Raw genomic sequence first — 25,000 nt, 5'->3', positions numbered from 1 at the left:
ACACACATCTCTGGCCCCCTCTACACACACACACACACACACACATCTGGCCCCCTCCACACACACACACACACACACACATCTCTGGCCCCCTCCACCCACACACACACACACACATCTGGCCCCCTCCACACACACACACACACACACACACACACATCTCTGGCCCCCTCTACACACACACACACACACACACATCTGGCCCCCTCCACACACACACTTACACACTTGCACCACCTACAATTTGGCCCCCTCCACACACACACATCTGGCCCCCTCCACACACACACACACACACACACACACACACACACACACATCTCTGGCCCCCTCTACACACACACACACACATCTGGCCCCCTCCACACACACACTTACACACTTGCACCACCTACAATCTGGCCCCCTCCACACACACACACACACACACACATCTGGCCCCCTCTACACACACACACACACACACATCTGGCCCCCTCCACACACACACACACACACACACACACACCTGGCCCCCTCCACACACACACACACACACACACACACACACATCTGGCCCCCTCCACACACACACACACACACACACACACACACACATCTGACCCCCTCCACACACACACACACACCACACACACACAAGCTGAAGTTAACCCTCTACCACCTCTGTGATTTGTGTTGGCATCTTGGTGTATGGCTTGCATGCTGTGACTTTTAGTGGAGCTAATTTTCTACTTTTAGCTTAACTCGTTGTTCTGACTAGTGGAGCATACGTAGGCGTCTCATTTGATAGATTGTTGTTGTTGTTGTTTGTGAGTGTTCTAACTGTAATATGTTTGTCCCCTGATGTTGTTGTTGTTGTTTGTGAGTGTTCTAACTGTAATATGTTTGTCCCCTGATGTTGTTGTTTGTGAGTGTTCTAACTGTAATATGTTTGTCCCCTGATGTTGTTGTTGTTGTTTGTGAGTGTTCTAACTGTAATATGTTTGTCCCCTGATGTTGTTGTTGTTGTTTGTGAGTGTTCTAACTGTAATATGTTTGTCCCCTGATGTTGTTGTTGTTGTTGTTTGTTTGTGAGTGTTCTAACTGTAATATGTTTGTCCCCCGATCACACAGCAGTTCACTGTGGAGCAGCCCAACGGGAACCGGGCGGGGAAGAAGAACGGGTGTGCCAAACGCTTTCAGGTGATTTGACTCTTTCCTTCCCGCTCTCACTTCTCACTCCGCATCTGTGTGGCACCCTGTTGAGTTGAGCGCTAGAGGGGTTAAAGGTGAGAGGTCAAAGGTGAAAGGTTAAAAGCTTGCGCTGGGGTTCTAGTGGAGCTGGGGGTGGGCAGAGAGACCTCTGCCAGCGTGCGTGCCCGCGCTGTAGTGGCAGGGTGGCAGGGTGGCTGGCATGGGTGGTAGCATTTGGGTTTGGCCAGATAGCTGCCCGGGCCTGGACTGGATTTGGTCCATATCTGATGCCCAGGTGTATGCCAGGTGTGGGCCAGGTGTATGCCAGGTGTGGGGCAGGTGTAGGCCAGGTGTAGGCCAGGTGTGGGCCAGGTGTATGCCAGGTGTGGGGCAGGTGTAGGCCAGGTGTGGGCCAGGTGTGGGCCAGGTGTGGGGCAGGTGTGGGCCAGGTGTGGGCCAGGTGTGGGCCAGGTGTGGGGCAGGTGTGGGCCAGGTGTGGGCGGAGTCGGTAGCGATCTGGCTTAGTGTCATCAGCGCCTGCTCTCCCCCTCCGTCCTCGGTCATCTTAATGACTCTTGACTCTTGACTCTCATGTTGCCACTCCCCAATCTATCTGCATCAATGTGTGTGTGTGTGTGTGTCTTTATTTCAAACAGTTTGGGTGATTTTTACAATGAAGAGGAGAGTGGTCACAATTGTCACAATGATCCTTTCTGTTGAGTTTTTGTTCATATTTGTTTTTGTAAATCAATAAGGATGAAGGTACTCCTCAATGAATGTGTCTCAGCTGTAATTGGGCAGTAATCTGATTGACTTTTCTGTATGCTGTCGTATTAATCACCTCAGTTAAATGTGACTATGAACTTAATTCTATTTTCTGTATATATCAAATATGAGCTTGATTGAGTGGATGTTCAGTCCTTAATGAATGGAGATCAGTGATATCCCTGAGTGGCGTTTGAAACACACACTCCTGCCCACACCTTCTCCTTTAGATCCTTATAATGAGATGAATGAATGTAGGAGTTATATACCCCCCTCCTCAACAACCTTCCCACCCCTAACCCCATCAGCACCCCACCCCCCCCCCCCCCCCACGGACTGCCTGACCCCACTCTGACCCCTCCTCCCTCTGCCTTCCTCCTCAGCTCAAAGCAGTCCATGAACAGCTGGCTGCTCTGTCCCAGGGTCCTGTGAGCAAACCAAAGAAGAAGAAAGAAAAGAAGGACAAGGAGAAGGAGAAGAAGAAGAAGGAGAAGGAAAAAGACAAGGAGAAAGAGAAAGAGAAGGACAAAGACAAGAACAAGGTCAAGGCAGAGGACGACAAGAAGCCCAAGTCCAGCCAGCCACCCAAGACGAGCCCGCAGAAGAAGACCACCGCACGCAAACCCAACAGCACGTCCTCCACCTCCAGGTAGACACACTCCACCCCACACACTCCACACACACACTCCACCTCACACACTCCACCCCACACACTCCACACACACACTCCACCTCACACACTCAACTTCACACACTCCACCTCACACACTCCACCTCACACACTCCACCTCACACAATCCACTTCACACACTCCACCTCACACACACACACTCGACACACTCCACACACTCCACCTCACACACTCCACCTCACACACACACACTCCACACACTCCACACTCTCCACCTCACACACTCCACCTCACACACACACACTCCACACACTCCACACACTCCACCTCACACACTCCACCTCACACACACACACTCGACACACTCCACACACTCCACCTCACACACTCCACCCCACACACTCCACCTCACACACTCCACACACACACACCTCACCTCACACACTCCACCTCCAGGTAGACACACTCCACCTCACACACTCCACTTCACACACTCCACCTCACACTCCACTTCACACACTCCACCTCACACTCCACCTCACACACTCCACACACACACACCTCACCTCACACACTCCACCTCACACACTCCACCTCCAGGTAGACACACTCCACCTCACACACTCCACCTCACACACTCCACACACTCCACCTCACACACTCCACCTCACACACTCCACCTCACACACTCCACCTTCACTCAACACAGTTTACAGTCCAGGCGAGGTGTCCGGGCCACAAGTGTCGCTTGACAAAAAATGACGTAAAAGCGATAATATTTGTGTCTGCTAGGGTGTTCCAGACCACGTCACGAACATGCACAATTTTGAAAGGACTCAGACGTTGAAAGAAGTTTTTGTCGCTAACTTTGATTGGATAAGAAGAGATTGGACGTTTTGTTTTGTTGCCAAGGATATGTCCATCTGGCTGTAGCATCCTAGGTAGCTAGCAGTGTCAGCTGTAAAGTTATCATTTGATGAAGCATTGACTTAATCAACAGTCGAGGAGATATCATTTCTACGTTAATGATGGGATCACAAAGGAAGATGTGCGTTCAGGATGAATCGGTCCCTCTTCCATGGCCGATACCACTTGAAGTAGTTGACTAATGTTAGCTAGGTAGATTAGCCATAGAGATGACACGTTCAGATCTAATCCATCTTGTCATCAGTGACGGATATCACAGGTTGTCACGGTGATTTAAAGCCATCTTGTCATCAGTGACGGATATCACAGGTTGTCACGGCGATTAAAGCCATCTTGTCATCAGTGACGGATATCACAGGTTGTCACGGTGATTAAAGCCATCTTGTCATCAGTGACGGATATCACAGGTTGTCACGACGATTAAAGCCATCTTGTCACCAGTGACGGATATCACAGGTTGTCACGGTGATTAAAGCCATCTTGTCATCAGTGACGGATATCACAGGTTGTCACGGTGATTAAAGCCATCTTGTCATCAGTGACGGATATCACAGGTTGTCACGGTGATTAAAGCCATCTTGTCATCAGTGACGGATATCACAGGTTGTCACGGTGATTTAAAGCCCTTGCCAGAGCCTCTTAATGGTTATCGAGCGATTGGCCTTTCCACTCACACGTTCAACATTACTCAAGCATTACATTCACAATCACAGGACAGTGTTCTGTTTGGTGTGTGTGAGAGAACAGTGTTATATTCCACACTGTTGAAACCCTACATACAGTACCAGTCAAAAGTTTGGACACACCTTTAATTTTTGTGTTAAGTGTTTTCTTTACTTTTATTATTTTCTACATGGTAGATTAATACTGAAGACATTTAAACTACGAAAGAACACATATGGAATGATGTACTAAACAAAAAAAAGTGTTATCTACCATGTAGAAAATAATAAAAGTATAGAAAAAGCTTCTCAAAAAATGAGAAGGTGTGTCCAAACTTTTGACTGGTACTGTATATGCCCAACAGAAGGTCCTCAACACCCCCAGACTGGCCCAAAAGCAGAAGTGTTCTTTGAATATTCTCTCGATATATACCTGAATAATAAGCATATCTTGAACTAGGTCCAACTCTTTGGCATGCGTCATGCAGTTTGTCGCAGTACAGTGCGCATTGTATGCGATACGGCAGTGGGTGGACTGACAGCAGAATGGTGGGGATAACTACCATTATCACGATCATCCCTCTTAGGCCGCAACATGAACACTGTTTTCGTTTCAACCCGCTCCACAGGCGCGCATCTACACAATCTTTAGCTCATAAAAAAGAACGAGTCGTGCTTAGCTACCAAAAAAAAAGTTCGTCGCTGACTTTCCAGTCAATTTTTGGTGCGTCTATGTTTTATGCCGAACTAGTTTCTTCAGAGCGCACAAGGATCTTGGTCGCGAGTGCTGGCACTTTTCGACACGTGATCGTTCTACACCAATGAGGTAGCTGCTTTTTGTCAACAGAATGGCAAGATGGCGGCTCCCGTGGTTAGATTCAACGTTACCGATAAAGAGGAAAACACCCGAACATCCTCAAAAGTGGGCTAAATGGGTTCTAAATAGTGCTGTATACATAGACGCGTCCCATAAGAACAATGAGGCAAATATACGATAATGTTATGCTTATGTTAAGTCATTTAGATCAAGTTTGACATACCTGGGAATACACCTTACTGACGATCTAACATGGACTGTGAACACCCAGCACACACTGAAGAAATCAAGGCAAAGACTGTACTTCCTACGTCAGCTGAGGAAGTTCATAGCATCAGCACCCATCAGCTGTGTGTCCTGACAGCATCATCACTTGGTATGGGAACTGTACAGCCTGTGACTGCAGTGCCGCATCATCAGAGCACCTCTCCCTATTCTGCAGGAGACCTACAAGAGAAGACTACATACCAGGGCCCAAGTATTGTAAAGGACTCCTAACATCCTGACCATGGACTTTTCAAAACACTGAGGTCAGGCAAACGTCTCTGCTGCTACAAGACCAGAACAGAGAGACTGAGGAGGAGCTTCTTTCCTCAAGCATTCCGTATCCTGAACACACACAATGACTACATGCTTTACGTTAGTATTTCTATGTATGTGACAAATAAACCTCCTTCCTTGTATCAATAAAAGGCAGTAATTGTACTTATACCAATGACCATTTGTTCGTTCGTTCGTTCATTCATTCATTCATTCATTCTTCCACAAATGAAAACAACACTGATGAACCATAAAAACAATCTTTATGAAAAATATGAAATATGATATATAAAACTGTACAAAACTAAATAAGAAATAACAGATTAAGGGACACTCAGTCCTCACTGTCAGTGTCAGGAGAGTTATCTTCCAGTTCCTCAGTTTCTTTTGTGTTGGCACAATTACAGCAACGACATAAGTCTGTAACACAGTCCTGCAGAAAAACAGGAACATCTTCCTGTCTCACAGGCACCTTTGCAGCCGCAGTGTATCACATGCAAACCACTGTCAGGGGCCGGATTTCTGGTCATCCAGGTGCAAGGTCCCATCCTCTATTTGCCAACCACATTCAGCAGGTGATGGAGCACTTATATTTTGTTTGCTGATGACACCTTGGTAATGTCAATGATACGTGTCCTGTTGCCAGTCCCTGTGAAAACATATAAACTGCATGGGAAATCTGTCTACACACTTACAGCAATGACTGCCACATCAGTGTCAGAGCTCTTGATAATGACAGCTTTATGCTCCCGTGCAGCATGTTGTGCATGTAAAAACAACAACAGGTCTTCAACAACACGAACAGACTGTACACTCTCCTTAACAGTCACACAGTGACATTGATTTGTATGTGCGATGTACAAGCAGAGGTTTTTGCCCCACTATTGTAAGGTCTGCATTTTTCCATGCAACATACAGGAATTCGGCAAGTGCTTCCTTATTTGTTCCTTCTGAGAGAAACTTTTTCCATTGGGTTGGGGTCCTCTGATCCGGGTCTAAGATTTGTATGCGTTGTGACCCTGCATCAGCTCTACGTGACCGTTCTAGGTTTTTGATACTGATGGGGGAAATCACGAGTCAGCCTCTTCTTCAACATATCCTGTCTGCAACACAACAAAACAGTGACAATTAAGAGTCACAGGAGTATCATGAAAAGCAGAGAGTGGTGGAGGTGGTACAAGACATAACAGGCTAGAACCTATCTGCCATACAGCACATTTAACACCAAAGATGCCCAAGAAAGGCACACAACATCACTAACCACACCGCACGCACGCACGCACGCACGCACGCACGCACGCACGCACGCACGCACGCACGCACGCACGCACGCACGCACGCACACACACACACACACACCAGCTATTCTCCTTGTTGCCAACTGGTACATGTCTGTGCAAACAGCAAGACTTAAAAACAGTTTCTCAGGCCTGTCACACACATGTTGTGTAAAGCTGGACTTGCAGATGACAAATAATAAGACTTGAGAGAACCTATCTGCCATACAGCACATTTAACACCAAAGATGCCCAAGAAAGGCACACAACATCACTAACCACACCACACGCACGCACACACACACACACGCACGCACGCGCACGCACACGCACGCACACGCACACACGCACACACACACACACCAGCTATTCTCCTTGTTGCCAACTGGTACATGTCTGTGCAAACAGCAAGACTTAAAAACAGTTTCTCAGGCCTGTCACACACATGTTGTGTAAAGCTGGACTTGCACATGACAAATAATAAGACTTGAGAGAAAATGCATTGCAGTTACCTGTAGTTTGAAGCATCAAGGCCTTCATTGGCTTTCACCAGTTCAATTAAGGCCTTCCTCAGCTGGCCCATGCATCCTCGGGAATATTTTCAAACTCCACATCAACACAGTGTTTGAAGTTCTCAGCCATGTCTCGAGACTCACCCTCCAACCCGAGCCACGTTTGTAGGCTTGTCCTGTATGTATTCCATCGTGTAGTGGTGAAATAATGTACCTCCTCGTGCTTGACTGAAGTAATATGCATAAAACAATGTTTGTTTTTTGATTTATTAAGACATTCCGGTGTATTTTCTTCGTCTTCCGTACTGCACGACGAAGGCATGGTGGACGCCATCTTGCAACTCTGTTGACAAAAAGCAGCTACCTTATTGGTGTAGCATGATCACGTGTCGAAAAGTGCCAGCACTCGCGACCAAGATCCTTGTGCGCTCTGAAGAAACTAGTTCGGCATAAAACATAGACGCACCAAAAATTGACTGGAAAGTCAGCGACGAACTTTTTTTTGGTAGCTAAGCACGACTCGTTCTTTTTTATGAGCTAAAGATTGTGTAGATGCGCGCCTGTGGAGCGGGATTCGTTTTCTAAAGGACTTTTCGTGGTTCATGTTGCGGCCTAATAATGGATTTTATTTGTATAGCGCACTTTAAAATACAAAGAAATCTCAAGGTGCTTAACATACTGTCACAACAACAATATAAATAGAAGTGCTAATGAAGTGCAGAAAATAATATAATATACCAAAAAAAGATACTAAATTAATTTAAAATAATTAATAAGATTATAATGAGATCGAATAATATGTATTAAAAAGAGTAATTTTGGACAGAGCAATTAAAACAATGCATTCTAAAAACAACACAGAAAAGAAACTAAAACAAAGACTAGTCAGTAATAACGTATTAGCTGTCTTGCAATTTCTAGTGTTGTGCCTGCTTGATGTTGGCTGTGTTAGGAAAGTGTAATCAGCATAAACATCCCTGCCAATGCTATTAAAGAATGCGACGTAGGCTGTAACCTTATCAGTGTCATTCCTTTCTAAGAGATTTGTAGTCTTTCCAGATGCCCAAAAGTCATTGACTTCAATCCCGTCTCAGGCTAGCATCCAAGTTCATTTCACCCCAAAAAGTTTGATTAGTCTTCGTAAATGTCACGCCAAATAAGCCTTCAAAATCTGCAACCTTGAAAACCTAACTCAGTTATCTTGTAACAAATTACACTTTCCAATATATATTATGCATAATAGGCCTATGTGCCTTTGTCACGTGCTCAACAACATTTTATTAGATTACACGTTCTCCATATTCAAGCACTTAGAAAACCATTTGTATGCTGAAACCGGGAGCGGTATTTCAGGATTTGCCATTCATAATGTGTCATATTTGTGTAAAATCTTGCAAAATTACTCTACCTTGTTAGTAGAAATGCGTCTTTGGCTTCTGGCATTGTCTTTGTACCACGTTCTGCACCATTGCCTTGGAATGCACCCCTCTTCAAACAAATTAATGTTTGTGTTGTTGTACCCGCAGGCTAAGGTCAGTCTAACTTGTCACAAGCTTTTACAGGTTTTATCAGAACAAACGCATGAAAACGACAACAAAAGTCCGAAGAAGGCTACTACATCTTTTCCATGTTAGCTACATTTATTTTAACTGGTCAAGCCAAGATATAATTAAAAACAAGAATGTCGGATTCACTTAATCTTTTTTAAAAGATGGCAGCCATAACTGCACAAGCGTTCAAACAAGTTTTTGGAAATTCAAAGCCTTTCTTTCTTTCCTTCTTTCTTTCACTGAAAGGACAACACAGAGTCCAAATTTGGTTATCATTTTTTTTATTTCCTTTTGATGGACCGGGCAGCAAGACAAAACAATTAACTGTATCAAATGCATTCTATTTTCACAAACCTTGGTGCTTTTTTTTTTACATTGAAGATATGAAGAGCAGAGCAGAGCAGAGGAAACAAACACCACCAGGTAATGGCTTATGGAAGATACTACAGATAAAGAGGTTTTGATGTTCTGGTCCATGTCTTTTGCATTTTCAACACAAGAGAGCATCAGCTTGACTAGGTCTTGTTGTAGTAGTACCATTTGTCAGCTGAAAAACAAAGATGTTTGTGTTTGTATGTTTGTATTTACTCATACCAAATGCATGTAACATATGTCAGATGCCCCTTGCATTTTAGCTAAACACAATGGCATGACAAAAAAATGTATTCATGTTCCTAATGAAAGTACTTTTGAAGAGATGAGAATAGATCACAGCAGGCACAACCCTTATCGGCCTTCTTTCAACCTACACTTATCTGCTAATGCATGTATGGTGAGTCACAAAGAAGGGTCTACTTTATTATGTTACTCTCTATTCAATGTCTTCTCACAATGTACAAGAGCAGAGAGTCTCCAGTGCATTTGGTGGATTGGGAATTCCTGGTTATGGGTTTGTGTTTGTGAGGGATGAAGACGTGACCCGTTGATGGTCTAAAAGGTTATATGTATCTCTTAAATAATTTGTCTATCCTACTTCCCCCACAAAACAACAATTTCCTCCACTTTAAGACTCATACTAGCCAGAAATATTGCTTTCAAAGTGCTCTTAACAATGCATGTACCTGCACTGGGAATGGGTCCTGCTTCACCAAAAGCACTCATCTGAAAAACACATCAAATAGATCCATTAAGAGATCAATCATGTTACATTATGTTACAAAATAAGTAGCTATTTGTATGATGTCCATGTTGCACATTAGGTAGCAATTTTATTATGTAATGTCATTGTGCTTCTTCACTAGCGCCTAGCTTCTAAGTCTCATTCTGAGCACTGATTGGTTCCTGTACGGATGATACAGGTGTTCTACTCACTGCATTGACAGCAGCGTTTGCATCCTCAGTGGAACAGCAGTACGGACTATCAGACACGCAGGTGTTCATGCTGGCAAAACAGGGATGAAACAGAAGGGGGTTAGGAAAGAAAAGTCAAATGTGTTGCTTCTTGGAGTTCATAGGGATGGTGAGCACAATCTGGTCTTCATCTTATTGCCCAAGTTGACAAGTCCTCAATGTGAATATTTAATCAAATGTGAAGCACATGCGTAAACATACAACTTGTGAGAGAAAAAAAACGTTCCCCGGATAGATGGCATCTGGATCACCATGGAAACATTGCTTTGTTTGTTAACTATGTGATAAACTGGGCACAAAATGAAAACGTACTCCTAGAAATAGCAGTTTATCCTTGGATTCATATAATGGACGTGTTAGGGTTGAAAATGTGTCTTGAAATAAATTGCATTTAGAATTACACAATGAAACTCACCAGTTTAGCTCACCGCTTTCACTCTTTTTGGAAATCAGAGCTTTCCAAAAAACATGAGTTTCTTTGACTGTCTTTATTGCAAAGTCCTAGAAATGAAATCAAGACACACAAATTAACTGAATAACAAAGTTAAACAAAACTCATGTGTGGATATAAGTGCTGGTAACTTGTATGTTGTGCGTCTGAAAATATCCCTTTTGTAAAACAAAATGCTTATGTGCCTCTGTGTAGACATAGATAAGATAATCATGCCCTTAATGCCTTGATGGCCATTCGAAAATAATCTAGCTCCTCACATTTGAATCTAAGTCCATGATATGAATTACTTTTTGTTATGTTCTGCATTGAACGAAATGTAACCGCCTTGAACAACAAACCCTGTCTTTGAACTCTCCATTGAAGGCAAACTGGTTTTCAGGTTTTCCATCCGGAACTTTGTACATTTTGAACCAGTCTAGCGTGGCTTCCAGGTAGCCTGGCTTCAGTCTTCTCACATCATCAATATCTGCACACATTGGGAAATATGTGTACAATAGGATCAATGAAATATCAGACAGATAGAAGATGGAACAAATCTCTGCTGTATCATTGTCAAATGGCAAAAAAGAAAATTACATACTATTAAAGTTACTGGCTTCGGGGTCTTCGGTGTTTATAACAATGACTTTCCAATCTGTTTCTCCTTCGTCAATCATTGCCAGTGTGCCCAGCACTTTGATCTTGATGATTTCCCCTCGAGAGCACACCTATGAGTCAGACAAGATATCCATTGGGTCCATCATAATTCACTGTGGAAAACTGATGCAGAAACGGCTTTGAGGATGTGGAAACCAAACTCTTCCCAATTATATATATATACACTATACCATAACGATGTGTAAAACCCACAATCCAATTCTAGTTCCTGTGTCAACGTGAAGATTAAAGATGCTGTGAAAGTTCACTATAAATTGCGTACACGGTGTATGTGATACATATCCATTATCCAGGTAGTTAAAAGGAAACAGATAGGCTACCAGAGACCACCTACCATCTGAATGGCACAACATTGTACACCGCAATTATAATGACATATTGGACATATTGGAAATGAAACTGTGTATACTGGATACCTTTTCGCCGATGTCACAGATATCAATTGGGTCGTTGTCACCTAAGCATCCCGTGTCATCGTCTTTGTGGTGCGGGTCTTCCCAGGTCTAGATAGCGAGGAGGAGAATATGTTAATCTCTGAGGTGAGTGACATTTCTTTTCTCCTTGAGGCTAGAGTGTATTAAAACTTCACAGAGCCCATCTCTGTGGCCTGAGGCTAGGAGTCGGTGCGGTGGCACATGGGATGTCATACTGCCTCATTTCAAAATTCCACCTGAACCACACATGCATTAGTGAGGCGAGGGAATTCACTAGTGACAGATTCATATGCTCTGCCCAGAGGGGCAATTCTGAGATTAAATCCAGTCACGTAGACTCCTAAACCTTGCTGTCCTTCAAAGTTACATTCACTGCTATTTAACCTCATGGGAAAGTGAATGAATGTGCCAAGAGTGGGTCTACCCTGAAACACAAGGCAGTGGTGTGCTGATAGCGGGGGTGTATTGCCGGTTAAGCGTCCGTATGCACACCCTGGACTGACATAGCAAGCATGAAGACATTTCAGTAACATTTCACCTTAAGCCACTGTCATGAGACTCATGTGACCCTAACACACACAATGGCAGCTATGTGGCAGCTCATTAAGCTTTCCTGAATGAATAATTCTACTGTTACACAAGCGCCATGTTGCCTTAAATTATAATTTTCATGACAGTTCTCATAAAGTTTGATATGATCAAGGTCTCCCTTGAAGAAGAGATTCTTAATCTCAATGGGGTTTCTCCTGGTTAAATAAAGGTTAAAAAAAAAAAAATGATAAAAACTAGCCTGTGAACAATCATGCTGTTATGTTACCTAAACACTATTGACAGTTGTCATACCAATTACCAATAATGGTAAAAATACGATATGGTTTTGTAAATATTATGACAGAGAACTCAAATAAATTGATTTATTCATACCACCTTGCCTAAAGGAAATTAATATTGTATTATTCTTTGGTCTTTGCGATATCATTATATAAGTTACAAATCTTACCTGAGGAATTGCTCCATAATTCCAGATGTAACCTTTGTGTGGGAACACGTTGCACACATAGCGAAGTTCACCCTTCTTCGTGTCCTGCTTTAAAGGGTTCAGCGGATCTTTGGTCGCAATCTAAAAGGGATGAAAAAAAAATTGGAGACACTCTCTAATCAGACAAAGACAATTGTTTCCTCTTGCCCACTGGTTGCTAGGAGGCAGTCAATTGTTTTCCCTTTCCCACTGGTTGCTAGGAGGCAGTCTATTGTCTCCCCTTGCCCACTGGTTGCTAGGAGGCAGTACACGTTGTGTGAGGGTTCTGCCAAACCAACATACAGATGGGGGAAACACAGTGGTCTGCACCTAGGCACGCGGTTATGGTAAAGATCAACACTTTATCATGACTAAATGTTTATACACTGGGGGGGGGGGGGGGATCGTTGGATTTACTAAATTGTAATGTGGACTCGGCCAACTGACTGAACAGATTATAATGTATAAATAACTACCAGGTGCTTGTTAACTCATGGACTCACTCTATTACAGACGCACTACAGCAGCGGTGGCATGACCCCTGTAGTGGCACTGACATCTGCGTAAGACCACAGGGAACAGAGCTACTTTGTGTAGTAATTACCACAGCAGAGACTGCTGCTGTGTGCCGTATAACCCCCGAATCATTGGTTCTCTGAGGCCCCATGCAGACGGACTCTAGTTTGCCTGAACCCGGGTTCATTTTTCACACCTATTTCACACCTACCCACTTTTTACATTGCGTGCACATGAACCCAGTGAATCCGATTGACTCAGCTGTAGTACATCCCCCACGCCTGTTGGTGGCGCTTTGGTGCTACAGACAACTGAAGAAAACGGAGAAGAAGACAGGAGCATGCTATCAAAATAACATATGACAGTAGTTGAGCTCCAACTAGCAACGTTTAGCTTAGCCGCATAGCCTACATTTAATCTGCACAGTAACACATTATGGTGGTTTATAAAATCAGTGGTAAGAGCAGACTGTAGGTTAAGCGAAAAATAATTATATTTGTTATTGATAATAAAGAGTTTAGAACAGTGCAACAAAGCAATGTGCAACATGACATGTCTGAGTTGTTGACATGTCTGAGATGCTGAGCTTGAGCAGGAGAGACCACAATGCAAGTGCTGTGGATCCTGAATGTTTCATGGTTTACAATTGCTTCCAATTTCATGGTTTTATTACTAACAACAAATGTAGGCTATTGTTGAGGGCTTTGTCCTTCACGTACTGTAGGCTACCTCTGAAGTAACGTTAACTTACAGGACAGGACTAAAGCTAATGTAACATTCATCTGTTTTGAAACTTCCGTCTATAATAAAAAATCTTTTCACGTCAGATTTGCTCATATAGGCTAATGCTGACACTTTTAAAAACTGTTTTTTGAAAAATGGTCTGATGCAAATAGATTAAACAGTGATAGATTAAAGTGTGGCTTGTTAATGTCATCCCTTTCCTAACAACAGATAGATAGATACATTTGTATTAATCCCGTTAGGGAAATTCACGTGGAAAAGGAGCAAGGTAATAGGAAGAATATATTTTTTTAAACTGGAGAGCTGTTATAACTGGCTGCCAAACTCACTGCGCCATGGCAAACTATTCAGTTATTAAATAATGCCGGTTGTGTCAGTTGTTCTGGCTGGTCTAATGATGCGATCACGTGGGGCAATCCGATTAGGTATGCGGATAGCGTGCAGACGAACACCAACAGCAATCGGATTCGGAGGTTACTCACTTTGGACCCCCGATTCGAGGGAGTGTGCGGATACAGTGTGTTTGTCTGCACGATAGGGCTATCCGGACTCGGGGTTCACCAGGTTCAGACAAACTAGAGTCCGTCTGCATGGCCTCTGAAGCTCCTGTGGCCACCAAGCAATCTAGCCCGAGTCAGCGAGGTCGCTGAAGATGGATGGTAAAGCCGAATAATAAAAAATAACGCTAACTTCCTGGAACATATCGTTATTTGCGTTTGATTCAATACATGAGGCTCAACTCACAGGTGAGCAAGCCCCTCAAATAGTTCAGTGGGTGAACCTGTCTCCACTTTTGTCACTCTGTGAGCGAAGAGCGAACAAATAACTAGTAATGCCAGGACTCAAAGATTAGAAAGAGAATGTTTCAGTGGTTAAACATGAGACCAAAACAATAAGAACCCATTTTGTTATCGTCACAAGTCTCAACACACACACCACACAACACACAACACACACACCACCGTCACACCACACACACCACACACACACCACACACCACACACACCACACACCACAGTCACAACACACACCACACAACACACACACACACACCACCACAACACACAACACACAACACACACACCACCGTCACAAGTCTCAACACACACACCACAGTCACAACATCACACCACACACCACACACACCACACACCACACACCACACACACACACACACACCACACACCCACACACACCACAGTCACAACGCCTCAACACACACACCACACACACCACAGTCACAACATCACACCACACACCACACACACCACACACACACACACCACACACCACAGTCACAACACACACCACACCACACACACCACACACCACAGTCACAACACACACCACAGTCACAACACACACAACACACACCACATACCACAGTCACACCATACACCACACACACAGTCACACCACACACCACACACACCACAAACACCACACACCACCGTCACAACACACACCACACACACCACAGTCACAACACACACCACACACACCACACACCACAGTCACAACACACACCACAGTCACACCACACACCACAGTCACAACACACACAACACACACCACACACACTACTCACACCACACACACCACACACCACAGTCACAACACACACCACACACACAGTCACAACACACACACACCACACACCACACACAACAGTCACAACACACACCACACACACCACAGTCACACACCACACACAACACACACACCACACACACACACACACCACAACAACACAAGTCAGTCCACCACACACCACAGTCACCACACACCACACACCACACAACACACACCACACACACCACAGTCACAACACACACCACAGTCACAACACACACACCACACACACAATACACACCACACACAATACACACCACACACAACACACACCACACACACCACAGTCACAACACACACCACAGTCACAACACACACCACACACACCACAGTCACAACACACACACACACACACAACACACACCACACACCACACACACCACACACAACACACAACACACACCACACACCACAGTCACAACACACACCACACACACACACACCACAGTCACACACCACACACACCACAGTCACACACCACACACACCACACACACACACACACACAACACCACACACAACACACACACCACACACAACACACCACAGTCACACCACACACCACAGTCACCACACACCACACACACACACACACAACACACACCACACACACCACAGTCACAACACACACCACAGTCACAACACACACCACACACACCACACAACACACACCACACACCACAGTCACAACACACACCACAGTCACACACCACACACACCACAGTCACACACCACACACACACACACACCACACACACACACACCACACACAACACACACACCACACACAACACACCACAGTCACACCACACACCACAGTCACCACACACCACACACCACACACACCACAAACACACCACACACACCACACACACCACAGTCACAACACACACCACAGTCACAACACACACACCACACACACCACACACACAATACACACCACACACAACACACACCACACACACCACAGTCACATCACACACCACAGTCACCACACACACCACAGTCACAACACACACCACACACACCACACACACCACACACACCACAGTCACAACACACACCACACACAACACACACCACACACACACCACACACACCACACACACACAGTCACAACACACACACAGTCACCACACACACCACACACACCACAGTCACAACACACACACCACAGTCACAACACACACACCACACACCACACACCACACACACAACACACACCACACACACCACACACAACACACACAACACACACCACACACACCACACACCACAGTCACAACACACACACACACACACACACACCACACACACACCACACACACCACACACCACACACACACACCACACACACACCACACACCACAGTCACAACACACACCACACACACCACACACCACACACACACACACACCACACACACACCACAGTCACAACACACACCACAGTCACCACACACCACAGTCACACCACACACACACCACACACCACACACCACAGTCAACACACACCACACACCACACACACCACACACACCACAGTCACATCACACACCACAGTCACAACACACACCACACACCACACACACCACACACACACACACCACACACACAACACACCACAGTCACAACACACACACACACACCCACCACACACACCACAGTCACATCACACACCACAGTCACATCACACACCACAGTCACAACACGCACCACACACCACAACACATACCACACACACACCACACACCACACACAACACACACACACACACACCACACACACCACACACACCACACACACCACACACACACACACACAACACACACACACACCACATACACCACACACACCACAGTCACAACATCTCCTTGAAGTCATGGTTACAGAACCAAAAAACCCTTTCTAAAAAGAATGTTACAGGTAGTTGAGTCACATACTCCAAAGCACTGATATTCACTAATATATGAAAACATAGAGAAAACATTGTTTATGACTCTTACCTCCATTTTAGCACTTGTCCATCGTGGAACCTCAATAACTGCATGGAATATGTTCTGCACATCAAAGAGAGTAAACAAGGGCAGTGGATGAAAATGATGCACGTTGCCAAGCTTAGTTACGGTTTTACGTGTTCCATATGCTAAAAAATCGTTGTGAAAAAATGTGTTTCCTTTCATAGTATATTTTATAGTATTATGGAAAAAATATAAATTTGGACTTTTTCTAATCCGCACTCCTGTTGTGGCTCCGCTACATCAATCCTTTCATCCTTCTCCACCGCTATATTATTAATTTAGCTTACCGCATGGTTTACAATGGGAAATAATATGCAGGTCTTATACATGTATGTCTTTGGCTTACTCAGGCTTATTCTTTACTTTACCACAAATGAATATGAAAACATCCGACTGACAAAGAACATATGACTCATGCATTAAGTCTGTCCGTCTGTCTGTCTGATTCAGGTGACGCCTCATCCGAATACATGTGGGGCACACCACATGAACCAAGTCACAACAGGTACTTTCAAAGTATCATATATTAAAAAGAGCCAGCCACCAGTGTTAAATCACAACAGGAGAATGTACAACGGTTCGGTTAGGCTCCAGCGCAAATCTGTCCTGAAATACTTTCTATTCTAATATAAATTCTATTCTAATTCTAATTCTATTATATTATATTATATTATATTTCTAATTTTTAATTCTATTTTAATGCTAGCTTTGTGATTCGGTTTTAACAAAGCTAGATTCTTTACCTGTATGTCTGGGTACTACAGAGAACATTGTGCTTGATCTAGTGCATCTAATGTTTTAATGCTCACTACCTGCTTCATGAAATAAACTCAATGGGAAAGACTTTGTAAAAATTCAATAAAATCATATATATTAACAAAGGGAGAGTTTTTTTTCATACATTTTATATGAGTCTCCTCCTACAAAAGTCAAATGCTAACAGCATTACATATTGCATGCCTACAAGTTATAGGAAGGTAATGGTGTGCCACCATGTTTAGTAATCTCTATTTCTATTAACATAACACTTCCAACGTGGACCTACTGTTAGTCGAGTCTAAGACTCTTACATTAGCCAGCTGAGTCAAAGTTTAAAAAACATTATTTTTCTTGTTGGAAGGAACACATTCAATCCTTGACTGATTACGGTATAATTGCATGGATCTGGATCAGAACACAAAACAAAACAAAAGACCTCTTTTCACTTTGCTAATTTGTCTTGTGGCCAACAGAGATTGCGGCTGAGACAATAGACTGCTGCTTTGAAGAAATTGATTTTGACAATATGCTGCGAGATGATTACGTTTTAATGGTCTGTTACAGAAACCTGAAACCACAGCTATAGTCTGCTTTGAAAGGAAAAGACTCAGTGTGGATAATGACCCTGTTCTAATGTGTATGTATTTGCACAGTGTTATCATTATACTGTGTGAAACTGTTGTTGTTCCCATACTATTATGTTGAATTCAGGAGAGCTTTTTCTGGCAGAGGTGAGGAGAGAAAGGCCACGCATGCCTAGGAGCCTTTTCTGTCCGTCTGATCTGAGTGCGCATTATGATTAGCTCTTATTGAGGGAATTGTTAATCATTGTTAATGAGATTCCACTGTCCAATATGAACATATCAGATGCAAAGGCAGAACTCTGCAGTGCACTGTTATAGAACATGACAGATGTACTCTTTTATAGCTTATATGGCTTGATAGCTTGACCATGAATTCATTTCTGAGACATTAGAAGTGTTCTTTCTTGAGGCAGTTTTGGTGGGTGTGTTTGGAAACCCACTTTTACATACCTGAGCTTCATCGGCATAAATGGGTATGTCGTGGAATGGTGAGACGTATTTTCCCTCTGAGTTCTCTAGAAAGGTTCAAGAAGAAGTCTGAAGTTAAAATTCATGCAAAGACCCAACTGAAGGAATGCAAGTCCCCAAACGGACTCAGCTTGGACAGTTTGACAGTTAGACAGTGTTGCTGTCTGTCAGTGGTCCTGATATTATGACCACAGGAGGACACACGGGGTCATTTGTGATTTAAAAATAGAAGATATTACCCTACTTATGTGCACACGTATCGGATATGACATGCTTTCGGCCAATGATTCGATTTATTCACTGCCATGTATATTGGGATAATAGCAGTTGCCCCAAAAGATAGCATAGTCCGACTAAAGCAAGATTCGAATTATACCATCATGTAAACACACTGACTGTGTTCTCTCTGTGTGTTCTCTCTTTCTTTTTATTTCTCTCCTTTCCTTTTTTTCTGTCTTTTTGTCAATACTGTTGCGTGTTTATGGTTCTGTTTCTACATAACGGTGTTGTCACCTCTACTGACAAACACCTCTGTGTTGTGAAGACATTCAAGACACCTCTGCGTTGTGTTAGCATTACACTCAACCTCCCACTATGTGTTACATGCAATAAAGAGGAAAAGAAAGTGTGCATTCGATTGTGTATTATGCAATCAGAATTACACAGAACAGCCTTTTAACTGAATAGAATGACAGGGGACGTCTCTCCACTGTTTCCTTTTTTTTAATTACCTGTAGATCTACCCAATGGTAATGAATACAAGAATGTTGTATTCATTTCAAATCGGTTGGTGTCCAATCAAAGGAACTTTACTCACTGAAAAACACTCTGTAGTCTTGCGTGTTGGGCCTCCCCTCTCTTCGGTGGTGAAGCTCATGACTTTCCGGGCTGATATTCTTAGTCCCATCCACTGATTTAGTCTACTAAGTACTACTAGTCAGCTACCCAGACTTCTCCGCTAAGTAGGCAGAAGCAGAGCATGATGGGTATAAGGAGGAGGAGCCTGCGTGGTCGCCTATGGGCCTATGGCCGACGGCCTCTGCTGCTCTGGGTGGAGATGTGGGGCAGGGGAAGACAACAGAAGGAGTGATATTGACCTACACAGAGAGTGAGTCAGTACAGCAGCATACTGAGTCGAACATGACCCATGTTAAGGGGGTATTTAATGTGGAAACGAATCAAGGCATATAATGAGTAGCAAATGCTATTCACACAGCCAGATTTAAAGTGTATTGTAAAAGGTATTTCGTAAATGCCTCCTTTCAGTTCTTGAGTGCTCTTTTGCATTTAGTACACGCTTTTTATCCAAAGCGACTTACAAGGAAATTACATTTATACATCAGGAGTAATTAGGGGTTTCGTGTCTTGCTCAAGGACTCTTACACACTTGGTAAGGAGGAGTGGGGATCGAACTAGCAACCTTCCAACCTTCCGATTACTAAACAACTCCTCTACCTCCGGTACTAACACCCCCATACAAGACCTCTGAAAACCCACGTCTCTGCGTATGCAGTAGGCTTAGTTTGAGAAAATAGATTTATTGGAAATTAAACTTTACTTTTACTGAGGAGTCTGCAAAAAACGCTGCCCTTGAGGACCTGAATTACCTTTTGCATGTTTACTGACAATGCTGAGGGAGAGACCGAGTGAAGGCCTGCTGGCAGTGAACATCGCCAGAACAGAACACTTCTAACCTCTCTGCCGCTCATTAAAATAATCATCACAGGTGAGGATTTGTATTGAGGAGCTAGCGGAAGATCAACAGTGTTTATCATTTGTTTCTCCCGTCACTGAATGTTTTGTCCTTGCGTGCTCTGCGGGCTCTGACTCTGTCAGGTTAACTGAGTCCACTAAGAGCATTAGTGAAGCGGTACAGCAGAGCAGAGAGAGTGTGTGTTTCTGTGTTGTGTTGTGTGTGTGTGTGTGTGTGTGTGTGTGTGTGTGGGTGTGTGCGTGTTTGCACAGCACCTGGAGCTAGACACGCCAAGCCCACAGCACCAGGTTGAAGCAGATGGCCCAGACTGGAGTTAGAGCTAAACCAATTACAGAGTAGATTAAGTGCTACAGCCATGCCACAACCTTTAACCCCTCGGAGAGAACGGTATAAGTGTGCAATCAGTGTGGAAGGTATAGTTGGCCCGGACAGAATTAGTGAGATAAATCTGGAAAGAGTCTATTTGTATGTGCTTGTACTTAACTGATTTCGTATTAATAGCCTATTATACCGTGAAAAGTTTCCCATCTATTTTGCATTTTACAGAGATATTTATTCATTCTCAGAACAGCAGCTCACTTTAAAGCTTTTTTTTAATCCACTTACTTACTCATTTATTTTCTGATTAAAAGGCCATATTAATTACGTCATATTAATGTCCATTTGATGAGTCACTCCTCAGTGCATTATTCAGCAGACTTGCTGGGTGGCCCTTTTAATGAATCTTGTCCCAGAATTCCTGATTAATTAATGCATCGAGAGGGACAGCCCAAAGCACATCTCACATGGCTTGGTCGAATGTCTCACCGTTGGAGTCTGCGGGTAACTGCACCTAAGATATTAATTAGCCTGATGAACTCCACCACCCCAGCTCCAACTACTACAGCTACAGTACTAGTTACACGCTGATAGGTGAAAATTCACCCTAGTTACTTCAGGACTCCGGAGCTGCATATAAGTATATTTATTAGACAAACAACAATTGCAATCGGGCTCACTCCCAGCACAAGGCTGAAAGTGAAGCCATGATATTAAGCACATCGCACAAGGTTTATATAGACAGAAGTTGAGCGTGGGATAACCACGTGGTGGATTTCTGACGTCCGAGGCAAGGATGGAAGTTTTGCACAAGGTCGGAAGAAGCACAGTTCGAACCTTCTTATCACCTCTGGTCTAAACATGCTCTTGTACATATGCAGACTAAGTGGCACCTAATATTCTAAGTTACACACATGCAGAAACACAGAAAAGCCATGTCCCTGCTTACATAAGTACATGATTCATATAAGGTAATTAATAATACAAAGCACTTGATTATTATATTCTTAAGTCATTAACAGTGTTTGGAAATGATCTCCATCACACGCTTTTCAACATACTGATGAAAGCCACTGACATGATCTCCTATAAATACTTATGTATACTTTCATATATTAATTGAAAGCTCATACATATCGTGAACCTTATTAAGTGCATTATGCATACAGGTTTCCAGATATTACATTTGTGATATTACAGATTAAACTTTAGTGTTTGCCTTTGAGTTTCTTGATTATTAGTCAGTCGGTAACAGATCATGATCGTGATCAACAGATCGTGTTGCTAAGCAACAGTAAACAAAACCAGTAGCCTGCTATCAATAAATGTTAAATGATCTAGGTTTGCATGGTTACTTTAGGTGTGTTTGTTTTGTGTGTTTTGTGTGTTTTTAAATATTATAAGTTTTATGAGTTTTTGTGTATGGAAGGCAGTGGTATAAGCAGAACATAGCTTTACATAATGCACTTAATAAGGTACACAAAATGTCTGAGGAATGGTTTTAAGGCCAAATCAGTATTACATTTTCAATGCTGTTCATTACAGTAATGTTAGTCAGCTGATTTCAAGTGGCACATTGTTTCCTTGTAATGATATTGCTAAAATGCATGTATTATTTAATCAGCTGTGTTCAAAATACAGAAGATTGAAAATGGTTATGGTCTTTAATGGACGCTTTTGTCACATTGTCAAGTGACATACAAAACAAATAAAAACAAAAACAAAAACAAACAAACAACAAAGCATTATACAGCTAAATGTGTAATGTACGCAGTGGATTTTGAGGATTCAGGCGCTCGACAGGGGTAAGTAGAGTACACTTTTACTAATAGAGTCCGGTACCCAAGAAGGCAGTCCATAAACAAGCACATCAATAGGGGGCAGGCAGCGGCAGGGTTCGGTGTAGGTCAGGTTGAGGCTCGGTACACGGGTAGGCGTTCGGAGAACAGGTACATAGATTACTGATATTTATTGCTCATCCAACAGGTGGTAGGAGAGACAAACCTTTCTTTTGTAGAGCGTAAGTGTTAGTGTAAGCATCCACATAAAAGCATAGGCCGACTGCTGCTGAGATGCAATCACATTGGCATTTTCTTGCAGTTTGCTTTTGTTGTTTGCGTTCACATTTGTGTGACTTGTTTTTGTTTTATTGCTTTATATGAACTATGTGAAGAACGATACATGATTATTAAGAAATATTATGGCTTTATTTATTTAAAACACTGGCCCTGGTTCAAACCGTAATGGGACTGTTACATGGAGCCTAGTGGATTTTTCTAAACAGCAGGAAAGGCATCGTTAAAACCATGGGCTGAAGATCCTTAACATGAAAGAGAAACAAGATCAAGGGAAAATGGGAGGGTGTATGCCGGTCACTAACAGCCCACCAATATGTAGGAAATGAAATGCCTACGGAGCTACATGATGTCCATAAAGGAACGTCATGTCATTTTCAGGAAATACAAATAATGAATTCTTATAGGAACCACATATGTCTCTGAATAATGCATCAAGGTATTTCATGTAAATTGATTCTGGACCTTGATTAAATTGGAGGTCTTTCAGCCGTCATACTGTAAAGAAATTCAGAAACAATAGCCTGGTGCTGCAGCGTACAGTTTATTTTACACGTTTTTCAGTGGTGAGATCAAATGAATGAGGGCGTAACACTGTGATGTATCACATGGGCATGCAAAGGGTGATAACATCTTCAATGAAAATGTATTTTTTCTTTTGTTTTCTTATTTTTCTACACCTAACAACAGCAACTTTTTATTGCCGAAGCATCATATTCAAATGTTCATTTAAGCAATTCAAATGTGATTTGTTTATTTCAAATGTTCATTTAAAATGCCATTTGTTTAGTTGGGCTTTCATGTATAAAACATGCCTCACTGTCAAAACGCAAGGCAGAATTTTTTTCAAAACGCAAGGCAGAATTTTTTTCACCGCACTGCAGGAGGTGGACCCATCCAAAGACATCAGTGTTCATCTTTTAACCCTGAAGCCAATTGCTTACATCAATAGTGCCAACATGAAACAACATGAAAGAGTCGAGAGCACTGATTGGTTCCTGGGATTCATCAGCTCCTATTAAATCTCCCTGCAACATAAAGCCATATCCATGGAGAGTATCAAGGAGGACAAGGCACAAAAGAACTTCTAAAAAACTAAGGAGGGCTTTCCAGACAAGTTCTTGCTGGGATTGTTATCTGGAAATTCCGGTGTGAAAAGGGCTTTTGGTATTTTCAGTGAGCTATTAGGCATGTTACTGAGAAAATTTGAAAAAAGGATGTGATGCTGTTTGAAAATCCCACCAGGGCTAAATGTCTGTCATTGAGGAGGTTACACCATCAGGATGATTTTTATCTGAAGCTATGCCAAGTTTTGGAAGCATGAGCCAAATAGCGCTTATGCCTTCCTTGAGCTAAACGATGCCATGACTGGGCTGTTCTTCATACTTTTCTCTGTTCTGTTCT

The 25,000-nt window shown here is 43.1% G+C and overlaps 1 protein-coding gene and 1 pseudogene across 6 annotated transcripts in view; one reads left to right on the top strand and one right to left on the bottom strand.

The window, feature by feature from the left end:
• LOC105912053 (bromodomain-containing protein 3-like) overlaps nucleotides 1–2,610 on the top strand; it is a 10,327-nt gene extending 7,717 nt beyond the window's left edge. For 4 of the 6 annotated variants that reach the window (XM_031571144.2, XM_031571146.2, XM_031571142.2 and 1 more), the window contains exons 9-10: nucleotides 1,114–1,182; nucleotides 2,322–2,610. In XM_031571144.2, the coding sequence (XP_031427004.1) occupies nucleotides 1,114–1,182; nucleotides 2,322–2,591 (339 nt within the window). In that variant the 3' untranslated portion in view covers nucleotides 2,592–2,610. The remainder of the gene's footprint in view (nucleotides 1–1,113; nucleotides 1,183–2,321) is intronic. The other 2 variants (XM_031571147.2, XM_031571145.2) reach the window with 1 other exon arrangement.
• Nucleotides 2,611–9,118: 6,508 nt separating this feature from the next.
• Nucleotides 9,119–20,381, bottom strand: LOC105903353 (annotated as a pseudogene).
• Between the last annotated feature and the right edge of the window lie 4,619 nt (nucleotides 20,382–25,000).

This window comes from Clupea harengus, chromosome 7 (genome assembly GCF_900700415.2).
Source record: "Clupea harengus chromosome 7, Ch_v2.0.2, whole genome shotgun sequence".
Classification (NCBI taxonomy): Eukaryota; Metazoa; Chordata; class Actinopteri; order Clupeiformes; family Clupeidae; genus Clupea; species Clupea harengus.
The sequence above is the reverse complement of the archived record's forward strand: the minus strand, read 5'-3'. Positions and strand labels throughout refer to the sequence as shown.